Source organism: Ursus maritimus, unplaced genomic scaffold (assembly GCF_017311325.1).
Source record: "Ursus maritimus isolate PB19 unplaced genomic scaffold, ASM1731132v1 scaffold_3, whole genome shotgun sequence".
In the NCBI taxonomy this organism is placed as follows: domain Eukaryota; kingdom Metazoa; phylum Chordata; class Mammalia; order Carnivora; family Ursidae; genus Ursus; species Ursus maritimus.
Genome location: NW_024425563.1, coordinates 17,336,875 through 17,360,592, shown reverse-complemented (window position 1 = coordinate 17,360,592; position 23,718 = coordinate 17,336,875). Strand labels below are relative to the sequence as shown.

General features: G+C 50.7%; 1 protein-coding gene across 1 annotated transcript in view; it reads right to left on the bottom strand.

Moving 5' to 3' along the window:
* Window positions 1–22,762, bottom strand: part of SLC13A4 (solute carrier family 13 member 4) — a 40,335-nt gene extending 17,573 nt beyond the window's left edge. Inside the window, exons 1-6 of the mRNA XM_040644538.1 lie at window positions 22,664–22,762; window positions 17,229–17,357; window positions 5,605–5,741; window positions 3,520–3,692; window positions 3,031–3,085; window positions 723–762 (exon numbers count right to left, since the gene is read on the bottom strand). Of these exons, the coding sequence (XP_040500472.1) occupies window positions 723–762; window positions 3,031–3,085; window positions 3,520–3,692; window positions 5,605–5,741; window positions 17,229–17,357; window positions 22,664–22,762 (633 nt within the window). The remainder of the gene's footprint in view (window positions 1–722; window positions 763–3,030; window positions 3,086–3,519; window positions 3,693–5,604; window positions 5,742–17,228; window positions 17,358–22,663) is intronic.
* Window positions 22,763–23,718: the final 956 nt, after the last annotated feature.

Below are 23,718 nucleotides of genomic sequence, written 5' to 3'. Positions count from 1 at the left end.
CTTCATTTTTCTTTAACACAAAGAAAATGAAAAAAAAAAAAAATCTCACCACAGCAAAGTCCACAGTTTGGTGATCACAATTTGGGCTGATATAAGAAGATGTGAAACCAGTTCTGGGGGAAGAGGTGAGGCCATAAACTCTGCTTTCCTCTACAAATGTGACCCTTTGGGGGCTCCTGGGTGGCGCAGTCGGTTAAATGTCTGACTCTTGGTTTCAGCTCAGGTCATGATCTCATGGATTGTGGGATCGATCCCTGCCTCAGGTTCTTCGCTCAGCAGGGAGTCTGCTTGAAGATTCGCTCCCTCTGCTCCTCCCCCGAGTCACACACGTGTGTGCTTTGTTTCTCTAAAGTAAATAAACGAATCTCTAAATGTGACCCTTTTTATAGTACAGTTTTTGTATGTAATCCCCACTGCAAGGAATCCTCCTGAGGATGAATGTGTCTCTTGGAAATCTGGATGGCTGAGTATTGGGTTTCCAGGGAAAGGCGAAGGGGCACTTTATGAGGCTAAGCCCTCTCAGGGCTGGGGTTGAGGTATGCAGGCCCTCGCCCGGAGCCCGTCTAGCCCTTCTCACATCCGGGCTCGTGTGAGCACCTGTATGTTCTCACACCAGTGGCTGCGCCTGGGCTCTAGGACAAGCTGCCCGGCGTCTCTGTCCCTGAGTTGTCATGAAGGACAGCCAAGTGATCTTAAAGCACAGAAAAAAATCAAGGCCTTACCTTGTTCTGCATCAGAGAGGTGAAGTCTGCAGTCGATGTGCTGGAAGAAAGCAAAGGAGATGGGAAAACAACAGTGGACCAGACTCCATGAGATGGGAATGCCCCCCGCTCCCATTGGCGTTTGTGTAAGTGACCTCTCTAGAGTCCGGTTTCCTAGGCTACAAAGAAGACTGATCTCACCCGAGGCTTCCTGGCCTTCCAGGGATGCTGTCGGGGTTTGTGGGGACATAGCATTTCCTCAGAAGCAGTGCTGACGCTCCCAGTAACCAGCACAGAGTGCTTCTCAGGGGCCAAGCACTTCACTACGAAATGCAGTCCTCACGACATCGTTCCCCTCATGACGGGTGCATGGCGCAGGTGTTACTACCTGCATGTGCGGAGTAGACAGTGCGCCCAGAGACGAGCCCCGGAGCCCCTGACCACATTCTCACCGGCTGACTCGGGGAAGGTCACTGTCTAGGAGGAGAGACTTGTGAAATGCTCATCTGAGGTTGCAGGAGCAGGGAGGGCCTGGGCTGCACATGGAGAAAGGCAGATGAGAGCCAGAGGAAAGTGGAAACTGAACTATAGCGTTACTGGCTACGCTCAGCGCTAGCTGCATGCTTCGGTGTGTCTTAGTTCCGAGGACAGTGGGTGCCATGAGCTCACTGTGAAGACATGTTGGACACGTGTGCAGGACTGGAGTCCCGCGGCCGACAGCCATGTCCAGGCTACCCCAGGGGAGGGTAAGGGGCTGATGGGGGTTCAGAGGGAAGCATTCTTTGGAGAGGGTCGTTAGCCTGGAAAGAGTAGAGTGGTATTCCCAAATCGGGTGAGGGGGCAGAGCCCCTCAGAGAGCATGGGAAGTGCTGGCCACCCCAGAAGACGGCCATTCTCACCTGGCAAATGGCCCGGCTCCCACCAGCACTCTGCTGAGGGAGTTCTAGGGACAACTTGAACTTTTGCTTCGGAGCCTGGGGACATATATTTAGGTCTGGAGAAGAACAAAGGCAGGGGAGGCGGCGCACACGGAAGGTGGCCGGGCTAGAGCCGTCTTGCAGAGGCCCTACGCAAGAGGCCGAGACAACCCCAGGACGAAGAGGCTCTGGGGGAGTGAGGCAGCAGAGCGCAGAACCTAGGGGTGGGGAGAGTGGTCATCCAGGAGTGCCTCACCACCGCCATCAGGCCTGGCACCCCGCAGAGGGCACCTCAAGGGGCTGCTCCAGGGACGCTCGATGTGGGCACTTGGCAAGTGAGAGAGCCAGGGAGTGTCAGGGGAGGACGCCTGGAGACGTCAGGAGCAACAGAGGGAGGGGCAGGGGCCCTGAGGCTGGGAGGAGGTAGGGTGAAAGAGGATTCTGTCCCCGTACTCTGACCTCTGACCCTGTAGGCCTGGGGGACAGGAGGCAGGAGGCGCTGTGAGAGACTGAAGTTTTGGAGTCCGGACCAGACTGTTGACTATCTGCAAAGGAGCTCGTTCTGTTCTAACACCTTAAAGAACCAGAGAGCAGTGAAGTTTGCCTGAGCTCTCGTCCAGGACCGTGGAGGGGAATCGGGGAGCGGTGATTGAAGGCAGCAGTGTGGGGGAGAGCAGAGCTCGTCCCCACCCTTCTGCCTTCTCCCCTCACACATGCTGGTTGGGCAGCTCTCGTTGCCCAAGAAGACACCAAACTGCAAAACTCAGCTCTGCTGCACACCCAGCTTTTAAAGGCAATATTCCCAGTATCCTGTGAAGACCACATTTTGATACAGAATTTCTGGAAGAAATGAGCTGTTAATGAATCTGCCTCACATGCGTGGTTGGGGGTGTATTTCTCCCATTTTAGATTCTCTCCACCCTCACACGGCTCTCTCATCAACTGTCCTCGAATCCACTACCCGTCACCTCATCTTCCCTTGTCACATCTGACAAGGCCAAACCTCGTAAGACCGTAGCTGGTATCCAGAAGATACTTTGTGATTCTCTGAGAATCTCCAGTGACATTTATTATGCGAATGGTTTTCCATTAATTAAATGTACTATTTTCCTAAGGACACCAATTCCGATGAAATTCTACTTGGTAGATGTGTGGATAATCAGATTCAGTCAGTCTTTCTGTCTCTTCCTTTGTGGCTGCAACTCCCTGTGGTCGAGGGAGTTGCCCTCAGGCCCTTGGCAGGTGGTTCCCAGGTATGGAGAGGGAATCAGGGCAGAGGGAAGTGGCGGTGTGGCAAGACGTGAGCCTGGCCCATTCCCCTAAAAGAGCTGTTCAGGAGCTCATGCCAGCTTCTCTGACCTCTGGAATAGAGCTGGCAAGGCTCTGTCTGGGAGGAGGGCAGTCATACTCACTCTTCATTGACAAAGATGAGCTCCAGAGAGGGCTGGCTGTTGTTTACCTCCAGACCTACGGTAGCAAAGGAAAGAAGACGTGAGATGTGGAGGCTGGAGCCAAGCATGCAGGGCAGGGGCTCAGGGCTGGGGCTGCCAGGGGAAATCCGGGCATATCCTGCTGGCGGCAGGCATGACCGCTGCCCTTCTCTCCGCTCTGCAAGCGTGGGGGGGGCTTACGGACAGGGGCAGGTCCAGGGTGTTGTCAGAACCCTTGAGTGTTTGGGGGACAGGAGCAGTGGTGGCTGCTGTGAGCAGGGGAGGAAGGAAGAGCCAGGAACGCGGGGTCACCAGGGGGCTTCGGGTTCCAAGGGCTGGTGTGGGATCGAGGGGTGGGGCGGGGCCCAGGGGTGGGGGTGGGGTGTGGGGGCAGCCCTGAGGGGGGGGCGGGGCGGTGTCCCAAGAGGAGGGGCCCGGGGCAAAGGGGAGGTGAACTCCAGCAAACTGTACTGATGGGCTCGGCCTCTTCGGCGCTGGAGTTGCCAGCCACGAGCTGCTCGTCCTCGGCACTGACCAGCTCCTGCAGCACGGCCTCCACGATGGGCATCACCATGGCAGTGGTGGATGTGTTGGAGAGCCACATGGAGAGCAGCGTGGTGCAGCACATGAAACAAAGCAGCAGCCTGCAAGGCAGGGCGGGCGCGGCGTCCACGGCACGGCCACCAACCGGGCGTGGCCCCCGCTCCCCTCGCAGGGCTCCCTTGGGACCCCTACAAACCCGATGGAGCCGGCCTAGAGAAGGGGCCGGGGAGGGCGTGTATCCAGAAGGTCAGGGTTGTATGGCACGCATTCGGCTTTGTACCCCCCGGGCTTGGCACAGAGTAAACGTGAAATTCGTATTTGTGGAATGAATAAACCACACTTCCTGGGCTAATGGCCTCGGCTCATAAAAAGCCCTTCGTCCAGCAAAGGCTAGCTTTGGTCGTAGGGTCACTGGGCCTGGACTTGCTCATTGTTCGGCTCTGCAGACATTCGCTTGGTAATGAGGTGCACTTTTGGTGCCTACAGGAATTCTTTTTTTGCCCTGCAAACAGCTATTCTTCGGGGACCATTACAGTCCTTCCTCTGCGGCCATGTCACCAACTAGTAATTACTAGTGACCAAGCAGAGTTCACAGTTCCCACCCACTTGCCCCTCTGCCGACCCGCTGAAAGGATAGCGCGCCCCCACCCCCAGGCCACACAAGTGTCCCATGTCACTGCGTGCAGTTCTTCAGCTAGGATCTTGAAGAGTCAACCCTTGGAGGAGAACGCTAACAAAAGTAACTCTCAAGTTATTTCACTTTGACTTTGGAAACATACAATGTGTGTTGGGACAGTCGTGTTCTCGCTTCCGTAAGACAAGCCAACATAAAGACCACCCATGCTCCGGTGGGATCCCTGCCGTCTCGCAATGTGCGGACACCTATCGTGTGGATTATGTCAGGCAGGCCAAAGTCCTAGTGATGTTTCTGTTTAGGCTGACAGCAACGTGAGTTTGCCTGCGCGGGACCCCCACCAGCAGGCAGAGAGCACCGCAGGGACTGGAAACATGCTCAGGGGAGGGAGAACGAAGAAGAGTGGACATGCAATGGGGTCAGCATTCCTGAGTTTGAGTTGAGTACACAGAGGTTTTGAAGAGCTGCGGAGTTCCAAGGTAATGTGTAGATGTCATTGTGTGCCTAGGAGGCTGAGTGTGCGGTACAAGGCTATTACTGAGTGAGGGGGCAAATGACACCAAATAAGCTGTAGTTAGGTGGGAGACAGGAACCTCCTTTGAGGCCTAGCCTGCATTCATCTAAATGACTAATGTTGAAAACCGAAACCATATTATTTATTTATACTCCACTGGACTCCCAAAGGAGTCAGGGCAGCTTACAGAAAAGGTTGCAAGAAAGCTCTTAGTAGAAGGTGAGACCCACATTCCAAAGGGAAGAGAAAGGTGGGGTTAACACAAAACTGTCAATCCCGACTTTCCCGCACATTCCCCAAGGTTGGCAGTGTCTCCCCTGGCATTCCTGACAGCAGACAGAGAAGAGGCTGAGGCTGAGGGCCTGGGGGGCATCGCAGATGCCAGGTCAGAGGCTACGAGTCTGAGCTGCGGTGTGAACCAGTGACAACAAAAACTCAGAGTGGATGGGAGGAAACCTCCATGTCTCCTTGAATAACAAAGGAGAAGACACTCATTTCCCTGTCCAGCCTGTTCCCTGTTCAGCCAGAAAAAAGGCTGAGAAACAACTGACGCTGGTCCATCTTTTACCCAGTGGGCCCCTTGTATTTTGTAACCTGCTGCCCGTGAAGTCTACGTGGCTCCGAGAAATTATTGAGACTGCGATAATAGATGACACCAAAGTCACACACTGACATCTCCCTTCCATGATCAAGGGCCCTCTCACCAGAGGGAGCAGTGCGAGCCCAGCAGCCCTGATGTCATTCTGTCCCCATTAGTAGAAAAACACCCTCACCTGGAGTCACCAGGGAACCCAGGACCCCTGTCCAGGTGGCCCCCTGGGAGCTGGGGGCAGCGTGGTGGCCGGGCACCCCAAGGGCTACTTACATGCCCGGCTTGGCTCCGGCCATCATGACCATGCGCAGAGCAATGCGTTTATGCAGGTTCCACTTCTCCACGGCAGCCGCCACGCAGATGACGCCCACCAGCAGCAGCGTGGTGTTCTTGAAGTACTCGGCGGCCACCTGCGGGAAGGCGGCGCGGTCAGCCCCTCCCCGGCCAGGGCCCCGCGCACGCGCCGCACGCAATTCATGCTCAACTGGGGGCTGGCAGTGGGAAGCCGGGAGATGAGGGTTGTTGGCGTAGCCGACTGCTTGAGATTGTGTGTGTGTGTGTGTGTGTGTGTGTATTATGTATGTGTGTATATACACACACACATATATGTGTTATATGTATATAATATGTATATAACATATATATGTATGTAATATATATAATACGCACACGTATATATTATATATACCCACATACATATATATCTACAAACGTACATACTACCTTAGGCACTGTTCTAAGCTCTTTTCAGAGATTATTTCATTTAATCTGGCCAGTAACCCAATAGGGTAGATATTCTTCTCCATGCTTAAAAAAACATTAGAGCACTCTATTTACTTACGATATCATTTCAAAGAATAAACATATAATTTTATCCTAATCCTTAAAATTATTAAAATAACTCTGGGCGGGGGACGCCTGGGTGGCTCAGTTGTTTAAGCCTCTGCCTTCTGCTCAGGTCATGGATCTCAGGATCCTGGAATGGAGCCCCCTGTCGGGCTCCCTGCTCAGTGCAGGGTCTGCTTCTCCCTCTGCCTCTGCCTCTCCCCTGGCTTGTGCTCTCTTCTCTCTCCTCTTTCTCTCTCTCTCTCTCTCTCGCTCATTCTCTCTCTCAAATAAATAAAATTTTTTAAAAAAGCATAAAGTAACTCTGGGCTTATCCCCAAATATCATTTTTTCCTTAGCTTTTTAGAAAATTACATTCATTTTTTTTTAATTAGAAAATTAATGCGTGCTCATTATGGAGAACTTCAAGATAAAGAAAAATTTAAAGGTGAAATTATCTTTAATATTACTACTGTTATTACTTTGGCATATTTCCAATTTATGTCTATATAGATACATAATTGGATTTACACAGTATGTAGTTTTTTGTTTTTTAGTATATAGTTTTATATTCTGCTCCCCCCATTTACATCATACCCTGATCATTTCTTATTTGACTTAAATTTGTTGTAAAAATTCATGTTAATGAAGCATAACGTGCCACAGAATTTGGCCATTTTCCTTTTATTGAATACTTAGGTTAATTCCTTTTTTTAAAAAACTACAAATGGAACAAAGACTCTGCTTAAATCATTAACCTTATATAAATGATTATTTCCTTAGGTTAGAGTTCTCAAGGGTATCTTTATAGCTTGTCTTAAATCTTCAAAAACTTTAAAAAATTTAAATAACTCCAAATAATTCCAAAGTTGCAAAGAGTTCCAAAGTGATAATATAAGGAACGCCCATACACTGTCTACATTTTTTCCCCCTGAACCATCTGAAGGTAAGTTACATAGTGTTAGCCTTTTCCCCTAAATACTTCAGTGTCCATTTCCTAAGAAGAGGGGTTTTCTCTTCCACAACCAAGCACCAGCAATTAACTTCTTCCTACCACTTAAGGATGAGGAAATTAAGACCGGGGCCTGTGAAGATACTTCATGTGTTTAAGGTCCACAGATCAACCCTTCACTGATTTCCTCACTTGGAACAGTCTCTTCTCTGTGTTACAATCAGATTTCAAAGCCCAGTTCAGGACTTCCTTGTGAAAGAAGAAAACTTTCCTTGTGACCCTGGCCTCTGACTCCAGAACATTCCCTGTGGGCACCATTAATTCCACCCTTCACAGAGCAGGCAGAGCAAAGCTTGACTTGTTGCTTCATGCTCTCACTGTTTGTCTTTTTCTGTGTACCTCTCTTCTCTCTCGACTAAATCTCAGTCTGCAAAAAGGCCATGGATTATCTTGGTATCTTGATATCTCTTAACCCCGAGCACCGAGACGCAAAAGTAGATGCTCAGTCACGTACAGAATTGTTCCCAAGAAGGGAACCGTGACAGAAACTGAGAGAGAGATACAGAGAAGTTTAACTTCTAATTTAGAAACCCTCTTTAAAGTGGAAAAACAAGACTATTTCTCATTGCAGAAAAAAATGAAAACTGCAGGAAATGTAAATATAGTAAAATACGTGGTGTTGAAAATAAACAAAATTTGCATCATACTGTTAAACTTTGATTATCGAATTAACCAAAACCATGGTGTACCTATACTGGGAGGACTGGAGGCAGGAGAAGGGGGGCAGTGTAAGAAGACAAAATCCTCATCTGCTGTCCGTTGGAAGTCAACTGATAATGTCTACAAGTGATAACTCAAGAATTAATATAAGAATATCAAATCAGAGAGGCGCCGGGCTGGCTCAGTAGGTAGAGCGTGAGACTCTTGATCTAGGGGTTGTGAGTTCTGGCCCCAGCATTGGGTATAAAGATAAAAAAATAAAATCTTTAAAAAAAAAGAAGTAATATCAAATAAGAATACCATACGGTGCGGTGCTTAATTGCAGAAGAATCGGTTAACAAAGACGAAAGTTATTGACCCTGGATGGGGGTGGGGCGGAAGTGGGACTTGGTGGGGGCACAGAGGGGGAGGGGTGCGGAAGGCTGCTGCTGGTTTTGCATTACGAGGTTTTCAGTATTATTTGATTTTTAAACACTGCTAACACCCTGACAACGTAAAAGCCAAAATAAAGCAGCGTGCTCCGTTTCTCCCTTCTCTCTTTTGTCCCAGGGAGAGGTCCTTGTGTTTCCTTCATGAGGTTGGTGTACGAAGAGAACGGTCACCTGCCTTCTCTGTGACCATTTCCTGGAAGAGCCCCCTGCTTCTGCTTAATCTAGTTCTTGTCCCCAAACCCAGTCGTCAGTTGGCACTGTCACTAATGCTTCCCGAGGGTAGAGAAGGCTCCCCGCTCTGCTGGGCTGGTGACTCTCGAGCGAGTCCCCTCGGGGAGGGGCGGGTAGGCCTCTGAGCTGCGCGGGCACGGGTGAAGATGCTGCCCCCTAGTGGGAGGTGGAGGCACCACGGGGCTCCCTGAGGGCTACGGCTGAGGGGGGAGGGGCGCGGGGGTGGTACCTAGGACCTTTCTCACTGCGCCCTAACTTTCCCAGAAGTCTAGACGACAGCTCTGTGGCGGAATCGGCGTTTTCTTTTCCTCCGTCTATTGAGGCGGGAAACCCACAGAAGACCTGAGACTCTGTACCGGTCCCTCCACTGGCGCCATGACTCGAGGCCCCGCAAAGCCTTCACAAAGGTCAGTGCTGTCGTGGTCACTTTCCTAGGGGACTGGCTGGCAACATTTTCATTTTCTGCCTCTTTGGCACATATCATAATAGGATACCAGTTTGTGATGGCCTTTTAGGAGCCCGGAGCCAAAGGACAGGTGGCGCTACTTTCTCCGGATTCCCTTCAAAGGGAAGGAGAGAGGAACCCACCTCGCCAGGCCAGGAGTTTGGCGTTTCGCATTCACGTTCTCAACAGTCTAGGAGGCAGGGACTGTGGGTACCTCACTTTGCAGGTGAGGAAACGGGCTCAGAGGGGGTAAGGTTAAGGAAGTCTTCAAGGTCACCGCGCGAGGGGCGGGGCGGGATAGCAATCCAGGTGCATTTAATCCAAAGCTACCACACAACGTTAACGCTCAGGACGGGCCAACCGGAAACCATGCGTCGAACGCAACTCTAGGGGACTCTTCTTGGTCTCGTGCCGGCATGCGTAGGCACACATTTCTGGCTTCATTCATAATCACAGTCCTGACACTGGCCAATGCAAGCCCCAGTCCCGGCTTTAGCGGGACCCTGGCTCTGGGCTGTTCTCAGACTTGGTGTTCCATAGGCTTAGGTCCCTTCACGTGCCCTCCCCGCCCCTTGTAAGCGGGGTCATGCGCCTGGGCCATGCAGCCTGGCTGTAGTTTGTGATGAAGAGGAAGCACAGCCAAGTGGGGAAGAGTGAGGGCTCCAGAGTCAGCCAGGACTCTGCTGTGTGACCCCAGGCAAGTTACTCAACCTCTCTCGGCTTCATTTGGGCATCTAAAATTTAAAGAAAAAAGTATGTGAGTCCCTACCTTTTGTAAAGCTGTTGTGAGGTGGACAACCAGGATTTTTGGCAGCTCTTCCTGTCACTCAGTGGTCCACACAAAGGCTGACCCGCTCTGAGGCCATTAGTACACAGAGAGCGCCCAGGCACAAAGCTGCCTTTCCACTTTTATAAATTAAAATTCTATCCGATGGCAGTGTTGCTAGCTGTCCAGCCCACTGGGTGTTTGTTTGTTTGTTTTATAATAAAACCTTGGTCATTGAGAACCCCTCAGGGAACACCAGGCTTCCAGGATTCTTGAGGGCTATTTTCACTGTTTTCTGACATGCGTTGCTTACTCCTGCTTGCTGTGGGCATTCCTTTCCCCACTACCTAATTTCTGAGCTCATAGTCTGAGTTGGGAAACTGGATAACAAAGCTGGTTAGAATTATTTGCTGAGAGAACTAGGATCCCCAAACGAGCGCTCCTCCCATGAGTAGAGTCCGCAGTGTCTGTGATGTTTGCAGTTTTATTCTTGCCTTTTCTGCTCTGCGGTTTTTCTCTGTTTGCCGGAGCCCTGAGCTGGGAGGGCAGAGGTGGTCCTGGACAGTGTTTTAGAAGAGATGTGCTCAAGGAGGCCACTTGGAAAGGCGGGGCAGAGAAGACCAACAGCATGGGCTCTGAGTACAGACAAGCTGGGTTTGAAGGGTTGCTCCCCCCCAGATGAGCTGCAGGCTCTTGGGCAGGCCACGAAACCCCCATGGCCCCATCATTCCTGTGTTTCTAGTGGCGAGAATCATGCCACACAGCTCATTTAATCCATCATGGCATGGCCTTGAGTAAGATAAGGCAGGCAGGGTCTTAGAACAGTGCCTGGCATACAGGAAGTACTCAATAAATGTCCATATTATTAAAGAAGTAAAAAAAAAAAAAGGATAAAAACCTTCCAGATGAGATTGAGGGTGATGCCGGGGAGGTCAGCATGACCGAAGGAGGGAAGAAGAGAAAGAAATGAAATAAGAAGGAGTAAGGTGGGCCTAAAAACCAAAGATTCCTCCAAGTTTTCTTAGTGAAGTGGGAGCGCATTGCAAGAGCTTTCTGAGCCAGGCTCATGGAGAGGCCCAAGGACAGAAGGGCTGGCAGATGTGGTCCTTCACTAACTAGCTGATTGTTGGTGAATTGCAGGCAACATCCATTAGTGATGAGCTTTTAAAACCTTCCTTTCTTTGAAGGCGGAATTATTGATTGATCTCTGCATAGGTTAGGTTTTAAATGTTTAAAACAATTTTTATAAAGGTTGTGGCTCTATTCCTAGACGTTGGGGAAGGAACTCTGGACAGCAGGCTCAGCTCAGTGCTCTTCTCCGGAGGAATGCAAATGGGCCTCCCTGGGGCTCTCCCGGTAGAGGCAGCCCACAGGCCAGTCCTGCCCCCTGCCGCTGGCGCCGGCGCTGTGGAAGGCGCTTGCACACTCACCATAGTGGACAATCCTCACAGCTCCCCCCGAGGCCCTTGTTTTGAGATCCTCCTTTTTCAGACGAGTAAAGGGCAGTTCAGAGAGATTATACAACTTGCTCAAGACTGGTTAGTGCCAAAACTGGATTCAAACTCAGTTCTACCCTACTCCCAGCTTGGATCCTGACTCTTTCCAGCTGCCATTCTACTTGCTCAGGGTGGCAGCAGCCAGAGACGGCTGGAGGTGTGGTGGACCTGACGGTGTCCTGATACGGACATCTGGCGGCTCTGAGTGGGGTTGGCCTCAGAATTGCAGACAGTCAGCGCTTTGCAGGTCAACTGTGGGCAACTCTAGAAATGGTGGGAACGTGGCAAGCCCTCAGGAGACCAGTCGTGGCCTCTGGCAACGCACTTAGTTTGAGGCTCTTCTGGACATTGGAACAACTTCGCAGGGACATCCTCTAGACCCCTGGAGGGGACGCCTGGGTTGGCTTGCCCTCAGCACGGAGCTCAGCCCCCAGCCAGAGCCGGAGCCCAGGCCACTGCATTCTAGCCAGGGCCCCAGCAAGGCAGCCAAATCCGGTGCGCCTGACTCGAGGCCTTTCCTTGGGGAAAGGAATGCTGTTCCTGTGGGAGAAGTCTCTGAGGGCTCCAGCACCCTCCTAATCACCTAATTGCACTCCCCAAGGCCAGAGCTTTGCAAATCACACTCACTGCCTCAATTTCAGGAGGCCTGCGGGAAGGGCCCAAACAGCCGGGGTCCTGGGCCTCCATGCCCCATTTGAGTAGGCCTTCCTCTTCCATCTGTTTTATGTATTGAGTCTCCCAAGATGTGGTTTACAGAAAAGGTTTTGTTGCTAAAAAAATACCCTTTGCAAACCCTACCGTAGAGAAGTCTAAAGTGGAGAGACTCAGAGGAGCGCTGACCTGGTCCGGATGTCGGCTTAGCTCCTGGAGATGCTGAGTCATACAGCACCCCCAGTTTCTTCTCTGGGATCTTAGGAACTGCCCCCAGTGGAGGAAACAAAGGCAGGGGGCTGGGCTCTGAGTCCAGAGGCAAAGGAGCAGCTCTTATGCCAGAACCCTTAACTCGGCCTCAAGAGGCTGCAATATCTGTAAGTTCTTGGTCCCAGGCCCCACTCATGGCCTGGGTGTGGAGCTCAGCTCTGGGCCGCATCTGGATGGCTGTGGGTGATGAGTGGCTTGGGTTCAGGCAGGTGGCCGGGTCCTGATACTCAGCCTACCTCCCCACAGGCCTGCATGGAGGGGGGTCAGCCTCCGGGGTGAGCAGAGGCCAGAAAGGCAGAGCAGAGCGTGGTATAAACAAACAGAGAAACTCAGGGTCTGGGTGATGGTCGGGAATCTGGCAGGTCAGAAAGATCAGGAACCAACAGGGAAGCAGATTCACGACATTGAACTCCAGTGTCATGGGGCTGCACAGGCCGTTTTGTTGTCACAGCTGGAGCTGCCCTGCTGCCTCTCCTGCCCTGGCAGGAGCTAGAATGCCAAGGAGACTTGCCAGGGGCCTGCAGTGCAGGGCCCGGAGAGAGCAGAGGGTGTGTGTGTGTGTGTGTGTGTGTGTGTTGGGCAAGGGAGAGAGAGAAAGCAGATGTCATCTCTATTGCAGGTAGTTTCTGACCCTGGACACCCCGGAGACTATTCCCAAGCCCCATCATTCAAACCATGCCTTTTACTGCCCCGCAGAGCGCTCTCGCTCCCACCCTCCTAGAAACAGTAATTGTTAGCCAACTTGATTGTCCCCGGCTATGGCAGCACCTTAGAAGGACATCGATGATTTCCGAGGCAGATACAATGATAGTTGTGAGTCACAATGGAGGTAAAATAAAGAACAAACCCCAGGTCCAGGCCTGAGCTCTGTATACCAGCAGAGGGAAGTAGTGCCAGGATGCCAACAAGAAGGTCATAGGGTCCCAAAGTCAAAGGGCCCTTTGCGTCCATCCCCTCTCCCAAGGCACGAAATCTATCTCTAATGTCCCTGACAGGGTCACCTGGCCTGCATTCCCAGGAACAGGAATACCCAGATGCCCCATGGCAGCCCATTCCAGCATCTTCCCTCACACAGAGCAGGTCTTTCTTGCAGTGCTTGGACTCCGGTTCTGGTTTGACCCTCTGAGCCTCATGTGTTGAGATGCAGAAGCCAGAAATCATGTCCCTCTTGAGTCTTCTCTTCTTTCCCATGTGACTCGCATCCTAGATTTTGGACATCTTGGCTACCCACCACTGCATGGGCTCCTGATCTAGAATTTCATGCTCTGGACACAGGCATTTATCAACTCAGTGGACTTCAGTATGTATTGGCCAGCGGTTAAGAGCACACATTCTGGGAGCACACACTCCTGGTTCAAGTCCTGACTCCACCCCGTAGTAAGTTCCTTAACCTCTCTGAGCTTCCATTTCTGAACTCCTCTGTAAAGACAGAATGAATAACCGCTGTACAGAGGATTCAGTGACGCGGGAGCATGTGAGGGACCTCCCATAGTGCCTGGCGTATGGTAAATGCCCCAAATTTTGGCAGCCACACTGGGCTGATGGATGATTCATGCTACATCTGTACTCAAATAAAAGCCAAGGTCTTTTCCACACACACTGTTAACATTTATCCCCATTAAACGTCATTTTGTCAGTTCCAGGCCATTGTCTCATCCTGTCAGCATTGTTTCTGTCGTCATACATTAGTGGGCCCATCCAGCTTTGAGTCACCTGCAGATGCGGTAACATGCCTTTTGTATTTTCCCTTGGGCTCTCTCTCTGGTCCACTGCCAATATGTTACTCAGGATTCTTTAGGTTCAGCTGTTTAGCCAGCACTCAGGCTACTCAGCTGTGCCATCATCCAGCCCACACTGGCTCCTCTGATTGAGAATTTTTTTTCCCCTGGAAATTGTGAAGGCTCCAAAGAAAAAGTTCATTTGTAGTCAACAACTTCTGTTTAAAAGCCTGGGGGAATTATAAAGCCTTCTAGAAAGATGTCAATCAAAAATTGGTCAACAAAGTTTGGGCACTCGGTGGGGTAAATTTCATTTATCTAGAACATTCCCTTTTGGGGAATTGGGTGAATCTTCCACCATGCCAGAAAATGAGGCATTATGGCATGGGTTTTCTGGGTTTTCCTGTTTGGTTTGTGCCTTCTCTCTTTTAGAATAGAAACTTCTCAAGGTCAGGAGTCTATCATTTTGTATCTCTTCTCAGCAAGACAGAGAGAAGGAAGTCTAAGCTTTGCACACAATAGACTCTTAACACCTGCTGACCGTCAAGTCATCACCATAAAAATTAACCATTTGTATGCATACATCCAAGTTGCCAGTGGGAAACTCAGGAGGGCAGAGATTCTGTGTTTCATTTTTGTCACCTTCAGGGTACCTATAATGCCCCATATGGCCCATGGTAGAAATATTTTTCCGGATGTTGAATGAGAACCACAAGGGACAAAAGCCACGGTTCTAGAGTCATACTGATCCTACCCACACACCTTGGGTGGAGAGCACACTATCGCACACCATCCAGAAACCATGCAACCAAGAGCTCTTCACTGAGGGCCAGTGCAAGGATCCAGGCCATAGACACCACAAATCCTAGGGACTGCGAATCTTTTTGGAGAGAGGACATGTCTACAGAAAGTTTATGTCAGGTGTGTCTGATGGACCACCTGAAGGCTAAAGACATCAGATCGCCTCAAGGGATCTGAGCCTTTTGGAAAGGCTTCACTGTAGAGGGTAATTGGGCAGGACTTTAAAGGTTGGAGGGAATTGGAGAGAACTTTGAGTCAAGGCAAGGCTAGGCAAGTACAAGGTGGGTTTGGGGAATGACACGCAGATGATTTGTCTGCAGAAGGGGCTCCTGCAGACCCCCAGCCTACCTTTTCCTGGGGAGCCATGGCACATGCTGGTGTAGGGGTGTGGCTGCTGGTGGTGCGTCTGCAAATCTGAATGGCTCACAAAGGCTCATAAGCCATGTCCTATACTTATCGCCATTTTCCTCTGATCTGAGTTGAAAAAGCTAGCTGAACAGACTCTCTTTGGCTGACACTGCTTCCTGTAGCCCAACTGTTAAATATCATTGCCAGCCACCGCTCCTTCATCAGAAAGATGGGGTACGATTTTTCACCTCAAATGATAAGACCTGCCCTCTGGCTCCTCTAGTGCTTTCCATCTCCAGCCCCAGCAATAACAATGCCTAATCCTTCACCAGACAGTCTTCCTTTTCTCCTCACAAAGTCATGGTATCCCCACAAACCACTGACTCAACAGTTGTCCTTACAGGTCTGGCATACCTGGCTGTGCAGAGGGGCGGGCCCTTGGATGAACGGTTGCCTAGCAACATCTCTACCGTGCTGAGGCACTGACTGGGTCACCCCTCTGGAGGATTCCTGCTGCAGGCAGCCCTTGGAGAAATAGGGACATCATCTACTGTCCGCTTTGGGGCTGCCGGTAGTGAAATACAAAGGTAGAAATCTTTTAATTAATAGTTAGCTCACTTTAAATGTTAGTTAAGATTCAATGCTTTCTATCACGTCGTTTTTTTTTTCTCTGCCCTCTATATTCACCCCCCGACTCATGGGCTCCTGGTTTCTCACTTCTAAAGAGAAACGTGCAGAATAAGTTTAAATGCTTTTCTCAGGAAAAGTCGTGTTTAAGGCCGGTGGTTCTTCTAGGCAGGCACACAGACCAAACTACCTATTCTTATTTTCACAAAAGAAGGGGACACTTTGGAGCAACTGCCTGGTGATTCAGGTCACAGGCTGGCTTTTATGAGGGTCTCCAGGATATTGGTGTTGTACCCATCTTGGGAATAAAAGCACTGCTGATGGCTTGGGGGGGTCCCATCCTTTTTGGAACGGCTAAGGCTACTACAGCTACTCATTGCCACCAACCCTCCCATCCAAAAACAAAAACAATGCAGGTAAAACGATAGCAACAAAAACCACAACGAAACCCAAAAACTCAAATACCCCAAACAAAACAAACACATTGGCTAGTTGAGTCCATCTGGTAGAAGAGCAAGCCAGAATATAGACTTCGAGATCTAATTGATATGAATTTGAATCCAGTTCGGCTACTTCCTACCTTGTGGTAGGTAAATAGATTTTGAGTGAGTTTCTTAACTCTCTGAGCCTCTTTACTCATCCATAGAATGGAAATACTAACACCCACCTTGTAGAGATCTCAGGGGTAACAGATAACTAATATAGTACTTCCGGGAGAGTGCCTGATTCCTAGTAGGCCTGCAAACATCAGTTCCCTTTTGTCTTTCATCTGTGCCTCTGTCCTTAGTCTCTACCATTCGATCTTTATCAGAAACTCTAAGCAGAGACCAGGGGCTATAACGAGAGTCTAAATAGAACCAGGTGTTAATGAATGAGGACCATCTTTCATCTTGCTTCCGGGTTCTGGTTGTGTTTTCCTTCTTTCCCGTTTGTGGTAGGGTTAAATGTTTGCCCTGAAGTCTGACCACAGCCTGGGCTTGATATTGACAATTTCTGGTTGAGCTTTTAAGAATGCCACAGACAGAGAGAGTGGACAGAGAGGGCAGGTTCCAGGTAGACAGCAGTCAAGGAAAGACTATGCAGTAATCTTGACTTGGGGAAGAAGGAATAGAGTTTTTTTGTGTTTTTTTTTAAGGGGAAGTGGATGAAAACATTGTTAGGACTCAGGAAAACATGGTAGGTCTCTCTGTCAGCAAACATTTATTGAGCACCTACTGTATATGGGCTCAGGTTTATAATGAGATTGCAAAGACCTGGGAAACTGGATTCCTACCTTTGATTACTGCCTTATAGTTTACGCAGGCATACAAAAGACTGAGAAAGGTCAACAAGCATGCTAACCACCCAGTTCCTAGAGGGTTTCAGATGGAAGGAGCAATTGGATGTGATCAGTCAAGTAAGGCTTCCTGAAAGAGGCAGTTTGAGGGAGATGAGAGTTATGGGAAAGGAACTCACGGTCTGGAACAGCAGGTGCAAAGGCTTAGTGCTAAGAGGTTGTTCTGGAGGGTGAAGAAAGCGCCCCCCCCAAGTGCTTTGTGATTCTCCCTTCACCTTGAGCCCTCTTTCACTGGCCCAGTAGGGTCCCCAGCAGGGATCTGGGCCACAAATAGTCTAACCTCGCTGGATCGGAGGACTCCGAAGAACGGGTAAAGGAAGGCAGGCACCAGGGCTGCAGCTCCCAGAGGCACGGCCTCGGACACCCAGTACACAGCAGTCACGATCAACACGTAAGCACACGCAGCCTCCTGGAAGGGGAGGAAAGTGGGCGATTAGTCACAGGGACAGCCCTGGCCGCGGAGAATCCAAATGAGACCCGGGGCGGAGGCAGTAGGCAGACTCAAACATGGGCCTCAGGAGACAGCCCGGGGAGGGGCAGAGCTGGCCTTGGTGGGGCGGGGGGGCGGGGGGGACTGCCGTGGATCCTTGGCGGGGCCGGTACTTGGGTGTGTGCAGTAATTGCTGCTCCTGGGTGGGCTGGAGCCTGGCACGTGGTCTGCAGCAGGGAAGCCACCAGGCTTAGGAGATCCCAGCTCTGCTTGAAACTGAGCAGGATGGGGACTGACATGAACTCAGTGTCCAGACCCAAGATCAGAGTCTCTAAAGATGGAGTTCACAGCTTTGACAGGCAGCAGAGTATTTTGGCGTCGAGTTGATTGGACGCTAGGTGTTCTTGGGGTCGCTGAAAGTTAGGATCCCTCTGTGTAACGAGTCACGTGTGAGCTCTGAGATTGGCCCATTTTGGGGCTGGAGAATTCCATGCTGGGGGGTGGCTGTTGTGGGCATTAAGAGGTTTAGCAGCATCCCTGGCCTCTACCCACTAGATGTCAGTAGCACCTCCCAATTGTGACAGCCACAAATGTCTTTAGACATTGCTAAATGTCCCTTGGGGGGACATTTGTCCCTGGTTGAGAACCCGTGTCCTTACCAGTGTCTGGTTCTCACTGCTCTGGGACTTCATTCCCCCTGCTTGATGCACCTGGAAACATCCCTCTGATAAAGGAAATAAAAGTACCATCTACCTACAAGGGAAGGCCTGGAAATTTACAGAGTTTTCCCCAACGCCCTCTACTTTGCTGGCTGTACAACTTTGGGGTGCACAGAATAAAAAAGCACAACACTGTTACCAACAACCAGCCCTCCTTAACCTCAGCCTCTAGTAATGCTGGTTGCTCGGAACCATGCTGCTTAATGGCACTGAGAAAGGTCACTGGCTTACTCTCGGGAAGGGTCACTGTCCGAAGGCCTTAACAATGGTCTTGGAGGGCCACTGTACAGAAGGTCCAAGCAGGCTCTGGGTTCCTCAATTTATACATACTTCTAAACCATCTGGGCTCAGGTCTGACCTGCCCTGAGGCTGGCTGGTGATCAAGGAGCCTGACAAATCTTGTTCTGTTTATCTCTCCCTTGGGTTCAGAACAAGCGTCCTCAAACTCTTGCACAAAAGTTACAAAAGGTCGCCATGATCAGTGAGGGGCGTCAGGAGTGATTAACCCGGCTTGGCTGGATGGGACCTTGCTCCCTCCTGATATGCATGGATTACCGCCTTGGGGTTTGAGAAACGGGAACAGCGCCCAACAATTGTTGACTGTAGCTCCCACTGAGATTTCCTCTGGGGCCAAAAGATCAGAGAGAAGTTAAAACTTTTGGAAGTTGCTGATAAGACAACAGAATCAGTAAGGGGGAGAAAAAAAGGCTCCATTGGAAAAGAATGCAATTTAGAGAAATACCCCCCCCCTTCGTTACAGAAATAAAACTTCTTAAAGAAGTTCAAAGCCTTGAGCCCCTTTGAGCCCACTTATTCCTATCTCTTCCCTGGGAAACAGAATGGCATGTCTTAACTCCAGCTGAAGATAAAGGGGACAGGATATCTGTCCCTCCCTGAGAGCCCTTATTCCTTCCTGAGAACCTTTAGTCTTTCTTGTCATTACAGGGCCGCAAATTAAGGTTAAGGGAGAGGGGAAGGGGAGACTGAGAGAAAGAATGAGAGAGAGAAAGAGAACAAACTTTCTTCCAGGCACCATCTTAGTTTGACTTAGGAGGACGTGGGTAAGTCAAGGTACACTTTTTGATGGTGATTATTGTTACCAAATTAGAATAGGTTGGCTTGGAGGAAGTCAGCAAGCCCCCTTCATCCAGCATTAAGAACAGAATAAACCACCATCATCATTTTTACCTGGACTTTCCTTAGAGCACAAGAATGGCCAAGAGACTTCCTCCAGAGGCCCTTTCCATATTTCTCACCCCGTTCACCCACGGAATTTACATGAACTTCCTTTTGCTCCTTCCAAAACTTCTCAAAATTCAATGGGTAAGGATAACCCCCCAAAATCTTTGTGAGGTTTGATTCCAGAAATCCTGGGGCCCCACAGCTGGCCAGTGTCTGGCAGGCGGGCTCAGTTAATGTTAGTTGAACTGAATTGGGTTCCTCTTCTGGCTATCAGGTTTCTCTTATCTATCTATTGGAGAGAATATTCTGGAAACCCTCGACCCCTTATCACTGCCACTAGTCAGCAGGTGTGTAGGGGCTGATGAATATTCAGGCAGTGCCTTTAAAGGATAGTTCTGTCAGTTCTTTTTGGCTTCTGTTTACAAATAAAGGAGGGAGCTCAAAAGTGGCATTTCCCCATAGGGGCTGGTTCCTGACCGTACCAACTGACATGTGCATCTGTTCCTTTCCCATGCTGTCCTGTCACCTCAGTGATGTCCCATTCAAACTTCACTGGAAGTTTGAGGTCTGTTTATTTGCTGTCATAAATGACTGTGAGGCCTTTCTGAAATTTAGTTTGGGGCTTGGGTGTAACCTTAATCCTGCCAGGGACACTGAGGCAGGCCTCGGTTATGGACAAGCCCCTCTTGTACCCTCCTCTTCCGTAACATGGGAGACCAAGTCTGGGCTCCTGGTGTTAGAGAGCTGAGCAGGAAAAAGGGGAAGGTCATTCTAATTCCTCCTAGAATGTAGCTGTAGCTTGTCTTTTCCAAGAACCATCAGAACAGTAGGCCCGGAACTTCTGGCCAGGTCCCTTCCCTCAGCTTTGGCCCAGGGCAACCAGGTCCGTTTAGGAATTAAATATCAGAACCTAAAATTTTGACGCTCGGGAGTAAGAATGGGTGAGAGACGTTCTATGTGTTGGTTTGTGCTTCCCGTGGGCGCTGCTGACCTCAAGGTGACTTTATGTCATTCTAGAAGAAGAGCAGTGCTCTCATTGACATGGTGACACACGGAGACATCATCTTTGCAGGGCATCCTGGGTAAGTGGCAAGCAAGCCGCGTCCAGCTCTGAGGGCACTGGGCACGCCGGGCTCCATCTAGCTGTCCCCGGGGCTATGGGATCACAATAGCCACCCAGGGGCACCGACTGGGAAGCTCTGAGGTAGTGTTAGGTCTACTGTCTTAAAAGGCACTTGTACTTTTTTTTTTTTTTTTAAGTTTATTTGAGAGACAGCCAGCGAGAGAGGGAACACAAGCAGGGGGAGTGGGAGAGGAAGAAGCAGGCTCCCGGTGGAAGAGCCCGACGTGGGGCTTGATCCCAGAACCCCAGGATCACGCCCTGAGCCAAAGGCAGACGCTTAAGGACTAAGCCACCCAGGCGCCCCTAAAAGGCACTTGTTCTTAACGGGGGTGATTTTCCCTGCCCCTCCTCCCATCCCAGGCCCAGGGGGTATTGGGTAATATCTAGAAACATTTTGGGCTGTCAGAGTGGAGGGGGGGTGCTGTGTGCTCCTGGCATCTAATGGGTGAAGACCAGGGATACGGCTAAACGTCCTTCAATGTACAGGACAGCCCTCCCCACGGCACAGAATTATCTGGCGCTAAATGTCACTGGTGTGGCCATGGAGGAACCCCGTTCGAAGGTGAAACTGAGTCTGACAGAAGGAGCTAGGCCAAGAAAGGGCAGTGTCCCTTGGTCTCAGTAAGCAGCTGTAAAAATCTCTTCAAAGATTATGTACAGATCCAAACAGAGCAGAGGCTCACCTGCTCTTCCTTTACTCTCCTTTTTTTATTTAAGATTTTTTCTCTTCTTTTTTAAATAACACCTGTCTTCCATCAAATTTATAGATTATTTTGCCTACTTCAATAACTCGTTATTATTTTTTTTTTTTTCTTCTTCTTCTTGTGAATACTTCTTACTAGGCAGTGGTGACTGAGAAGTTCAAAGCCAGGGCCCCAGAATGAAAAGTAAGCAACCCACACCCTAGAGTCATGGTCCCCAAAGATGGGGCTGACTTAGGGGGACACAGAGGTGCCTCATACTGCCATGGAGAAGAGGGCACTGTATCTCTGGTGAACGTTCCCTTAAGTGCATCAGACATTGGGTAAAAAAAACAACAACAACAAACCTTGAAAAAAAAGAAAGAAAGAAAAACCAATCAGCCCATTTGGACAGAGTGAGCCCTAGGAAAACTGTCGGCAGCAATCACTGTCTGCTAATCCCAGCCTGCTCTTAATCAGCGTCTCCCTGGCACTCTGGGGTATTTATTCTAGTAAAGATTTAAGCCAGTTTGTTTTTAAGACGGGCCATTCTAATCCCCTCTATTTAACTTTATAACTCAATGTTGGTTACCAAGATACTCGGGGAGCTGCCTGGAAAATCTCTTCCCGTCGTCCCACAAACATGATTAACCTCTCTTAGCTTATTTTTCCTGAAGTCTCAAGGGTAGTGCCTGCAGGACAAGGGGTAAAGCCCCTAAGAGGAGGAGGGTGAGGAGGAGGGGAGAAGGGAGAGGAGAAGGAGGAGGAGGAGGAGGAGGGGGAGGAGGAAGGAGACAGGAAGGGAAGGGAGGCCAGTGAAGGTCTGAGAAGCCAGCAGAAGGCAGAGCCAAAGCTTTGGCATCTCTGCTCATGCAAACCCCATCAAAAATTGGGTCATGGTCTAGAGTTGGGGGCTCTTATTTCTTTTTTATTGCTTGGTTGAATGTCTCTCTCCTTCAAGAGCACAGAGAAGAAAACACAGAGGATACAAATGATCAAAGGGCCATGTGCATGGGACTGGGGCAAGATGCCAACCTCTGCTTTCAACGTCAAGTTCAGAGGGACTTCAGCGATTGCATTTCAAAGTGTGGTTATCGGAACCACAGACCCTGGTGGGTGCAGAGGAGCCCCCGTGGGACTCCCCCCGCCGCACTCCCCCTTACTGGGACTCCCTGCTCTCCAGCTCCTCACAGAGAGCTGGTCACATGGTGACCCAGTTAAGCTCCAGCCCAGCAGCGTGTCCTTCTGCTCAGGGCACAGCGCTGGCCCCCGCGCTGTCTCCGGCGGCCCGAGGCCGGTGTAGCACCCCTCAGTTGAGCCCAGCCCTCGCCAACCTCACTCTGGCTGGGGGCCACCCGGTCGGGGCCCCGGAGAGGGGCGGAGGGATCTAGCCGGCAGTGTGGGGAAAGAAAGCATTGGAGCCTCCCCCAGAAAGATCTGTCCATGTCTTGAGCCCGGGAGCAAAGCCTGTGGAGGAGCTGCCCTGCACCCCATCCCTCGGCCCCCCTGCCCTCCCTGCCCTCGCGCCCGACGGCCGGCCTGGCCGGCCCGCAGGGACAGGAAGGGACGAGCGGTACTCACGCTGCTGGGGTGGAGCACGGGCAGCGGCAGCAGCAGGAGAGGCACGAAGATGACTAGCAGCAGGTTTCTTGCCCGGAGGAGGCCCTTGAGCAGGCCCATGGTGGCCCTCGGCGCCCCCCTCCCGCCTCCCGCCGGCCGCCAGGGGCCTTCACTCCTCACCACGCTCGGCTCAGTCCAGAAAGACTTCTGCAACCCTTCTCGGCTTCCAAGAGTCCTCTCTTGTCTTGGGGGCAGAAAAGGAGGCCAGTGACAGCTCCTGTGTGCACAAAAGCCTGGGCTCCTTGCCTCCTGGTTTAGGTGGGATTGGTGAGCATCGTTTTACGCCCAGCAGCAAGGGACCAGGAGAGGAGGCTGATTGGAAGCATAGTGGGCTCCCCCTTCGCTTGATTAGAAGTAGAGAAACTTCATTGTGGGGCTCTGCAGAAAGTCCCCCCCTAATCAATCAAAGGCACCGCTCTGCTGCTGGTGGTGAGGCTCGAAGAAATCATGTAAAGGCTTTCACCAATTAAAAATACCCAGCGCACGGGCTAGTGCCCTCCATCATTTTTGCTCTCTCTGATGGCCTGTTCGGGGCAGTACCGGTTTCTCTCCCACCTGTGCTTGCTGTACCCCCTTCCCTTAACCCAGGCCCCCAAGTTGGTCAGCGGCGGATGCAGACTTCAAACAGGGCTGGTCTTCTCTCCTAGGACCTGGCACCTGAACTCGGTTCAAATTTCTTTCCTTCCAATTGGTTTCCCACTTTAATTTGTCTTGAACCTGGGCCTCCAAAGCAGAAAAAAAAAATCCCCAACACTTTCCCTGCTTGTCACCGGACAAAAATCTTGCCGGAGGCCCACCTTAACTTTGCTTCACCTATGGGGAGCCGGACCCCGCAGTGGCCCCGCCCCTGCCTCAAAGCCAATCAGGAGGGCGGAGAGATTGAGGCAGTCTCTCTTCCAGAGGCAGTCCAGGATTGGTCCCAGCAGGGGCCGCCGAGTCCGCAGAACCTAGGCAACTTGCAAAGTTTATTTTTGTTTCTCAAACATCCTAGGGGCTGGAGTGATGATTATCATCGG